General features: G+C 45.4%; 1 protein-coding gene across 1 annotated transcript; it reads right to left on the reverse strand.

Moving 5' to 3' along the window:
- Window positions 1-7: 7 nt before the first annotated feature.
- Window positions 8-2,969, reverse strand: LOC310892122 (uncharacterized protein; the record flags this gene model as incomplete). Its single annotated transcript, XM_083854277.1, has 2 exons — window positions 2,775-2,969; window positions 8-916 (listed from the first exon to the last, which is right to left on the reverse strand). A coding segment is annotated over exon 2 (888 nt), but the record flags the coding sequence as incomplete, so codon positions are not given.
- Window positions 2,970-10,000: the final 7,031 nt, after the last annotated feature.

The raw sequence follows: 10,000 nt of genomic DNA on the forward strand, positions 1-10,000 counted from the left end.
CGATGGGAGGATGCTTCTCGGGAAGGGAGCACTGCTCCGGCTCAGGGGTCGGCACCGGGATCTCCTTGCACTCCTGCTTCTCCTGGGCACATGGTTCAGGGTCAGAGCATTGAACAGGGACAGGCACCGGGATCTCCTTGCACTCCTGCTCCTCCTGGGGACATGGGGTGGGCACTGGGATCTCTTTGCACTCCTGCCTCACCTGAGGACATGGTTCAGGGTCAGAGCATTGAACAGGGACAGGCTTCGGGATCTCCTTGCACTCCTGCTTCTCCTGGGGACATGGTGCAGGGTCAGGGACAGGCACAGGGACCTCCTTGCATTCCTGCTTCTCCTGGGGACATGGTGCAGGTTCAGGGCATTGAACGGGAGTTGGCACAGGGATCTCCTTGCACTCCTGCTTCTCCTGGGGACATGGTGCAGGGTCAGGGCTTGGAACAGGGACTGGCACGGGGATCTCTTTGCATTCTTGCTTCTCCTGGGGACATGGTGCAGGTTCAGGGCAGATAACAAGGGTGGGCTCTGGCATCTCTTTGCATTCTGATTTCTCCTGGGAGCATGAAATAGGCTCAGGGTGTGATACAGGAGGGAAAGTTGGTGGTAGCTTGGTTTGCTGCTGCTGCTGCTGTTCCTGGGGTGGACACTCAGGTATTACGACCACTGGTGCTTCTCCCTTGTCTGGTTCCACCAAGGGTGCTTGCAATGGCTCTGTTTTCTCTGGGCACTGTACCACAACTACTGGGGTTGGGTCTGGGACTTGGACTTCAGGTTGCTGCTGTGGACATGGGACCTGCTCAGGGCATGGAACTGGCTCTTGGCTTTGCTTTGGAATCGTTTTGCTCAGGCCAGGTGGGAGGGTGATTTCCTGCTTGCACTGCGTCTGATTCAAAGACATCTTTGCAGGAAACAAGATTATCTGAAAGAAATGTCAGAGCGTTATTGTGTCTGCTAAATGAACTCCAATGGGATAAGGATGAAACAATTATAAGAAACATTAATCATCTGCAACAGTAAAGTTCTCTTAGCTTGCCCTCAGTTACCCAATGTAGGCTGGCTCAGAAGGAATTATGATTTGCTGTTTCTTTTTCATCCTGTCTTTCAGCTCCTGCTCTGACTCTACCTTATCTTGTTCCTCCTTTCAGTTCTGCAATGTGGGACAGCCCTGTCAGGTCTAACAGAGATGGAGTCACTCCTTTGAACTTGGAGCTGATTTACATTTCAGAGCTATTCCGCCTGTTGCTTAGCCCTTCCCAACGTGTTAACTCCCTTTCATTTCTTTCCTGGGGGACTGATGAGAGGAGCTGGAAAATAACAGATTTTCTGGTTTGATAGAAGTTTCAGAAAGTCAAAATAATAATAATAATAATAATAATAATAATAATAATAATAATAATAACGATGCTGAAGACAAGCATTTAAAAGCATGTGGTATTTCAAAAAGTAGAAGAATATAAATCTGGGGCCAACAGAATATTCCACACTGAAAAAAATGAAATACTTAATTTGATTTTGCCCATTTTGAAATGGTTTCCAGATTTTTCTTGGAATTCAAAAAATGAGGTGCTAAGGCCCCAGGGTGGACCTCCTCAGTAAGCTAATGCATTTCTGTAGTATTGAGGGCCTTTACAGTAACTATGTAATAGGCCAACTCCACCTTTTGGTATTGCTATCACTCACTTCACTAATGATGCAATGGACTTGAGGCTACCTGTGTCACGGTCCTGCTAACTGTCATGGAAAAAATTAGCAGTGGTGATGCTGTCCTACATTTCTGGATTATCATGGCCATTAAGGATGCATGCAGCTTGCATGAATCAGAATAATCAGGAGGGATTTCTTCTCCCAAGGTCATTAACATGCAACAGGCCAAATGATTTTTCCTAACAATTTATGAAACTCCCTCTCTTTGGTGTGCTGCTGAAGGTAGGACCAGGTTTGGCTGGCCTCGTGCTGTGTCTCTGGCAATTCCTATGCTGCTCTTTTTCTAAAGTCAATCTAAGAGCACAAATAAAAGGTTAGAACCATGGAAGCATGAATTGGAAAGGGTATTTCTAAGTCCTATCAACAAAGGAATGGAGCCAACACAGGTCAAGTGAGTGTGTGCAAGTTTGTTCTCCCTTCCCCACTGCACCTGCCCCTCTTAGCACATCTTTAAAGCAAATTCATTCCTCTCTTTCCCATCCTCCTAGATCATCTAGATCAGTGTCTGGTGTCTCTTGCTATTTCCTTTATAAGGATATGATAGCATCTTAAGTCCAATTAATATATTGGTTAGCAGGAATGACAAAGCTCAAGAGGGATATTTTCACCTTTCTGCTCCGTACAGTCCCTCGTAATCACAGATCTGTCTTTTCCAAATACAATTCTTCGATTAAAGTTTTTAAAACATTCATGTTATAAATAGAAGAATCATAGAAAGTGGGTTTAGATTGAACTTTAGGAGGCCATTAGACTTTCTCCTTCCCTGAAGGCAGGATCAGTTATACTTAAACCAATATAATTTTATCTAATCTCTGCTTCAGAAAGGATCTAATTTAGTACTTGACTATCCTCAGATTTACACACAATCTGAACTTGCCTTGCAGAGTCATCCCCAGCCTACCTGTACTACCCCAATGCCAACAATTTCTCTCCCTTGTAGGAATCCTTTGCATATTCAAAGGTATCAAATAAAACGCTTCTTTAAAGACTCTGCCTACACTAAACCTCAGTAAAATTACAACCGGCAATAAAATTATAGGCATCACAAAAAGGATCAGTATTCTCTGACTTACCCAACCAGTCAACAGGGTGAAGCGTGAAGTCGAGTGGATGGTGGAGCATGGAGATTTGAGAACTTTTATACGGTTTCAAAGCCCTGCCTTCTGGGAATGAGTCCTCCTAGGTAATGAGCTCATTCTTTCACAACTGCTGTTGTGCATTTCCTCCACAGACTTGTTTTACACGTAGGCAGTGTGAAGAGACAGCTTTTGGTGCAGAATGCATTTTAATCCTGATTCTGACTAATCCGATTTACAAAAAACTTTCTCTGTGAATAAAGGTCATAGCCTCCAGTTAATACAGCCATTGCAGAGCCCACCGAGATCAGGGGTCTTGATGTGGTGTCAGCCAATGTGGTTCCACTTCAGCCCATGCAGCTGAGTCATTTCATACCAGCTAATGGTCTTGCCCCCACTTCTTTGGATGTCTTTGTGGTTTAAGACTGGGGGACTAATCTCGACTTCTCTCACCTCCTTTTCATCAATGAATTCTCTAAAGTGACTTTTTTTGTGATTCTGTCAGAGCATGATGGATGGGTTTGCTTTTTTCCCATTAAGATCTTTACAGATTTCATTCTTCTTTCATTTCAAAACAGATCATTTTGAATGCATATTATTGTCTATGGTGCAGAAGATTTAGCTCCCACCTATCCAAACATGACAGAATAGGGAGTTGAGTTTATCTCCATACATCATGTGAAAAGTAAAGGGACTTCTAACGGCATACAAAATTTATCACACCCCAATGGAACCAGGACATTGGGCTGCTTTGGTACTAGGACAGCACTTGAAAAGATGTTTCAATATACCTGTGAAATTAAGGGAGCTGGTAGTGTATGCAGTGTATTCTCTTAACATAATTCCATGTAAAAAGTCTTTTGAGTGAAAACAGTTCACTGATTGTTATCCTCAACATCTCAAGAAGCTGTTGGGATATAAGTCACAGACCTCACTGCTGATGCTAGGATTATTTTCATCAGCAGAGAAGACGTGTCCCACACAGAGGTGAATTTCATCATATTTGGTTGTCTTGGGACTATCTTTGTCCTGTCTCCTCGATTTTACCAGAGCTTTTATCAGCACACACACTACAGATGCAATCGTTGCAACAGGCTGAGCTGGTACCCGACGTTGGTTGGGGTTCCTGGGGTGCAAATATAAAAACTGCTTCTAGCTGTGGTGTAACTTCCTCTGCTGATAGTTGTTTAGTAACTGAAGGACAGAACACCTGGATTTGAGACCACATCTTCTTTTCCCATGGCGTGACTTCACCCATGCAACTTCCCTTCTTACCTCACTGCAGGTGGGGCCCTGCCTTGCTGGTGTCAGGCTGGCCCTGGAACCTGCTTCGTTTTGGTTGCCTTTGCTAGCAAGGGGAACATCCCAATCTGGTGCCTACCCTCAGCGAAGGCCTCACCTTACTGCTGCAGCTGCTGCTCTGCTGGCACAAATTGTGGTTGTAGGTCTGGTGAAGGCAGGAACTAGGACACTTTCCAGCATTGGAGAACCTGCCCGTCTGCTTTCTAGGTAGCATCAGGCATCGCGGTTATCAACATAGCCTTTCTGCTGAGGTTTGCTTTAGGACCTCAACCCTGCGGAGCAGGGCTAAAGTCAGGGGGAATATAGCAAGGGGGAATAAGCTCAGACTCATAAAAAACATATTTTGTAATGCACCTGTTGGCCTGCAGAGGACAGACCAGCTGGGTTCAGAAGAAGACGGTGCAAGTCATTAGATCAAATGTTGCAGCTGAGAAAAGTGAATGTGCACCTCCAGGCCAGAGCTCCAGTAACCTCTGCTCTGCCCATCAGTGAGAGAGAAACTGGGCACGTAGCACCTGTGGACCATTGCTGAGGTGCAGGTGCAACAAACCACAGCCCTGTGTTGTGACACTGCTTTTATTAAAGCAAGCAGTCGGGTTTCTGGAATATGTAGCCAGTTTGGTTGTCAAATTTCCAGCCTCGACTTGCAATATCCAGTGAGCAAGGAAAATCACTTTCCATAGCTGGAGGGGAGACGACCTGAACCATGTCTGGAGACCAGAAGGTGGGGCCATCCTGACCTTAAACCCTTGTTTGGATCCAGGTCTGCAGAGGCTTGGGGAGGTCACTTCACATCCATGTCAGCAACCTCAGCAGAAAAATGATGGTAATTATCATCGAAGAGGCTCTGAAGTCAGCCCGTGGAAAGGGAGTGAATGTTTTTCCCATAGTAGCGGCGTAATTGCTTTCCCCTTCCATGTGAATTGCACTAAGACTATTTTTAGAGGCAAATGCCATATGCAGTGAAACCTGCCTTACTCAAACCTCTGGGGAACTACGGGAGAAACGTGCATGAAGGAAGGCGGCTTGGCAGTGAACGTGGAGCTAAGCAGCAACTCAGCTCTCACCTGGCGGAGCCTGGCTCTGCTCCCAGCTGTTGCTGACGCTGTACCACTAATTCCAGGCAATGCAACACCACAGATGATAAAAATACTGGCCTGAGCCCGTCCTTCTTCCTAGAGAGAAAATGCCACTCCAGGTTCCACACAGCTTGTGCAGGTGCTGAGTTGCCCTCAACCCCTCAGAGGCTTTCCAAATGCTGATCAGGTAATTAATTAATTAGGTCCCCAAGAGTCTAAGATGCCCAGGGAGGTATGCAGCAGTTATGTTAGCAATTCCAAATGGAGATTTGTAGCTAATTTACCATGAGTGTCTCAGTATCTTTAAGGTCCCTGCAGCTATAGTACTTCAGTCTGAAGGAAGGGATGAGCGTTTTTAGAAGCAAAGAGCACTGCAGAGAACTGCAACTCAGGATGTGAAATCCTTGCCTCACGTCTGCAAGCGTGCTCTTTGATTTTTGTCCATCCAGTACTTTGAACCTTTATGCACAGAGAAAATGATTTGTGGAAATTATTGCACTCCTGGATTTCATGTCTTGGTGTGATTCAGAAGTTGCTGAACTGGATCTCCCAAGGCATGGCTCGCCCAGTGGCTTAATTAGACACTGTTTCGTTAACACCCCAGCTTGTTCTTTATTATTGTGTCTGTCATCACTTTAGGGTGGACACCTTGATTAGCTCATCTCACGAGACAAAAGACTTAATTACCAGTTACTGAATTTCCTGGTATCGGTCTGTCTGCCTGCAAGTCCAGTAGCTGATACTTCTGTAGACTTGACCTTCTCTCCTAGTGCCCAGGACTCTGAGCATCAAGTCATATTACAGGAGAAGAGAAACCGGTCTTCCACAGAGATGGTCAGATGTGTCAGTTTGCATGCTTTTTTTTTTTTTTTTCCCCTGCCTGTTCATGAACAATTCCTCTCCGTTTTTGCCATAACAGAGCACCCAAGCTTCCTAGGATTATTTTAACAGCTCTCAGGAAACACACACGGCTAAATCAGTTGTCTGTGACTCTACCTTCAGAGCAATAAAACCTCTTTTGTAAATTCACCAGCGTCTATCTTCAAGCTTTTTACATATTATGCCTCCAATTCTCTGAGTTAGCAGCCAGTTCCAGAGCCTCCCTGCACTGCTTCTTGGAAGTCTTCTAATTCCCAGCCTAAATGTATTCCTAACTGCTTGTGCAGGATTACTGTGCTGCTGAACAGATTGCCTCATTGAAAACCCATTGGGCACAACAGAAATACTCTCCAGTCAGTCATCACATCAAAGATCCTAATTCTCAATTGCTTCATTCATGCTCTGGAGCTCAGGAATGAACTTGTTGAAGTTAAGCCTGTCGTCAGCCTTTTCTGGCCCATGCACCAGGACACACAATTTACAGCAGGGCAGCCCGGGGGGTCACCCTGGATTTGTGCTCAGCTTTGCAGCACTGCTGCTGGAGAACAGGGAACAGCTGGGGTGCAGCATACCATTTCAGGCTTCCCATGTTCCTGGAAGGGGATGAAGTGTTGTCTTGCTGGAGTATCAGCCTCATGGTTTTCTGGCAGGTGCCTGGTGCAGCAGGGAGGTTCTTGGGGCACTGCTTGCGTTTGAATTAAGGTTGCTTTATCCTTCCCCCAGAAAGTCAGAAAAGACCTTGATTGTCTCCAAGGTTCAGGCCCTGCATTTGCTGCCTGCATGATTTTTGTGATTATCTCTGGAAGGACTGAAAATATGGGGATTTAGACCACAGTGTTTGGAAAATGCCAGAACAAGAACAAGGCTTCAGGTGTGGCCAGCACAACAGCCTTCTGCAGCTAAAATACAAAATGCCTAAGAACAGGGAGTCTTCTCTCCTAAACACCAAGAAGAACAACCTGTGCTGTGAACTGGGCAGTTCTGGAGTCACGAAAATGCGTATATCATTTACAGCACAGGCCCCTCTCTGGGAGGCTGAACTCCTGGGGCTTATAAGGACCTTTCTGGGTCCCAGGCTCTTCCACTGAAATCAGTCTTTGCACTGATTTGTTGCTTCACTGTTGGGTTGGGTAAGTTTGCTTCTGATGAATCCATTAAAAATTGGTAATTAGGCTTGCTATAATATGACTTACTGTGAGGTTATAGTTCAGCGATGGCAATTTCAGACTCTTCCATTTGCAAATTGAATTAATTGAGGTTGAATTTCAGGAGCTGCAGGCTCTAGAAATTAAACTATTTCTTTTCCAACTGTTTCTGCATCCATGTAATGTCGCAGATTAATAGAGATAATCTTGGTTATACCTATGTCATTCCTGTGACTTTGATGGCATCACACCATTGCACAAAGGGATTATAGGAAAAGAATCAGGCCCAGAGGACTGAGAGATTATACAATCATGCCTTACATTATAATCCTAAAACTATGCTGTTAGTTGAATTACTATGGAAAAGGGAAATTTTAAAAGCTTAGTATGTTGAGACCATCTGATGTAATAATATGTTCTGGCTGACAGGACAAACTCCCTGGGGAGGGGAAGGAAGGGCTAAATCCAAGAGCAACAGGGAAGATTTCAAGGATCCGCGCAGCCTTGCACGAATGCTCTGTCTGACAAAACAGATTTTGATCGAACAGTGTTGTCCTCAGAGGCTTTTGGGCTGCAAACCAGTATTAATGTGGTTGAGGGCTGTAAAGGGAATATCTGACAAGGTCTGGGTGGTGAAAGGAACCCAGGCTAAATGAATATACAGCAAGAAGATAGCACGGGAGGGGTAATTATTGGTCTTCAGGTTCAAGAGAGAGAATTATCTTGGGTCCTCTCCTTTACATTGCTCTGAGTTACTCATTAAAGTCGTAACAAACCTGAGCTCTCAGTTTGCTTCTTTCTAACACCTGTATGCAGATTAGGGTGCAGTTACCAGGGCTTCTAAGAGAAAGTGTTGCTGTTGCTGCTGCTTGATTCTCTTACTTCTCTTGATTTATTTTACCAAAAAAAAACAAACAAACAAACTAGCAAACCCAAAACAACAACAAAAGTGCATTTTTTTCTTCCTCAAATACATAAATACATTATTATTTTTTTTTCAGTTCCTGGCTTGCGAGAAGAATGTCTTCCCAGCTAACCAGCAGCAGTGCAAGCAAGCAGCCCCTCTGCCACCTACAGTAAGCAAAAGCCACACTGGAGCCAGTGGCAGAGCCAGATCCAGCAACAGCCAAAGAGAAAAGAAACCTCAGGAGAAGCCAGAGGAGCCGTTTTCTTCATCAAAATCAGAACCTAGGCAAAGCTCACTACTAGCTAAGGCACCACAAGCTCCCATTTCTGTGCCACCCCTGGAACAAAAGCAAAACCTGCTTTGGTAGGGGGTTGGACCCGGAGATCTTTCGAGGTCCCTTCCAACCCCTACAATTCTGTGATTCTGTGATTCTGTGATTCTGTGATTCTATGAAAACCAGAAGGCGAGTCAGTGGCTTCCCAAGCAAAAGTGGCAGAGGAACAAAATGCAGGGCCTGCTGTGGTAACATCATGTTCTCACGTCTGGTGTGATAGAGCCTCCACTAGACATATTTCACAGCTTCATCCTCTGCAGCTGGGTGCTTCGGTGGCCGCTCGCTGTTGTCCTGTGCAGGGCAGTCAAGTTTTGGGTGCAATCAAGCATTGGGCACGTACCTCTGCACTCAGGTTTCTCTGGTTTTGGAAGCCCAGAAGATGCAGCTAATGGATGTGGGTGCCAGGGGGCAAGAAAGTTGCATCAGTGTTGAAACCCCATAGCTTGGCTCATGTATTTTAAAACTCACCAGGGCTATTGCAATCATGTAGTCAGATTTTCTGCAGAGGCTAACCTCCACTGAGCCTGGTAGCAACCAGAACAAAGAGGTGTGTTGGAGCTACTAATTGCAGAACAGCAAGAGTTCATTAAGCAATAAAAAGCTTTTAAAATATAGCAAGGAGTCTAAGAGAGGAGCATTTAATTCTATTGCATGATGGAGTTTGTATTTTGCCTTCAGTGCTGTTAAATCATTGAAGTAACGATACTGAAAATTTACTGCTTGCTGGGCTAATAATATGTTAAGTTTTATTATCTGCAGCCTGTATGCTGCTTTCTAATTACAAGTCTGATACAATACAAATGTGCAATCTCTTCTTATTCTCTTGTGCTTCCCTGTTCTCCATCTTCCCCTCCCTGCACACACCTCACTGCCTTACAGCGATTGAATGAACAGATTCCCTCTCCTGTGAAGCCCAGGGAACGCAGCCCAGCTACCATTTCAGTGCATGTTTTCAATGTCCAGAAACACATGTGCATGTAAGCTGGGATGGGGACAGGAGGCTGTGGCTGGGCTGCAGGGTGTGTTGCTGACTTAGGTTTAACTTCATGCCACTGCTTTGGTACAATAAGGAACACTCGGATATTAGGATGCAAAGGCAGTGGTCTGGGCTGAGTTCACAGGCTACCAGTTCAAACTTTTCCTGGAGAGAGAGGGCATTTGAAGGTGATTTCCCAGCTTCTGTTGGCCTGTTCTGCAAGGCTGTTGCAGGAGGTGGTTGCATGTGCATATGCTGCACTCTAGTGGCTTGTACAGCTCTGAGGACATGGTCTTGCCTTGTCGAGGCTGGAGGACAAGGCCATACCTAGGTGAGGCTGGAAGACAAAGCCATGCCTAGGTGAGGCTGGAGGACATGGCTATCCCAGCCCCATGCACATCCCTAACCAGTGTTTGGTACTTGAAGATTGTTCTCATGGTCACAAGATGTTAAGCTGAGCTTGTCTTTACTTCTCGAAGGCAGACTGATTTCTTCAAGGAAGGACTCTCCTCCTTGCCTCTGCTGTAGCGGCCTCACATGCGCAGTGTCCTTCACTATGTGCTAGTTTTAATCTTTAACAGCTCCCCACTGTAGCTCTCTC

Source organism: Anser anser, assembly GCF_964211835.1.
Source record: "Anser anser genome assembly, contig: HAP1_SCAFFOLD_750, whole genome shotgun sequence".
In the NCBI taxonomy this organism is placed as follows: domain Eukaryota; kingdom Metazoa; phylum Chordata; class Aves; order Anseriformes; family Anatidae; genus Anser; species Anser anser.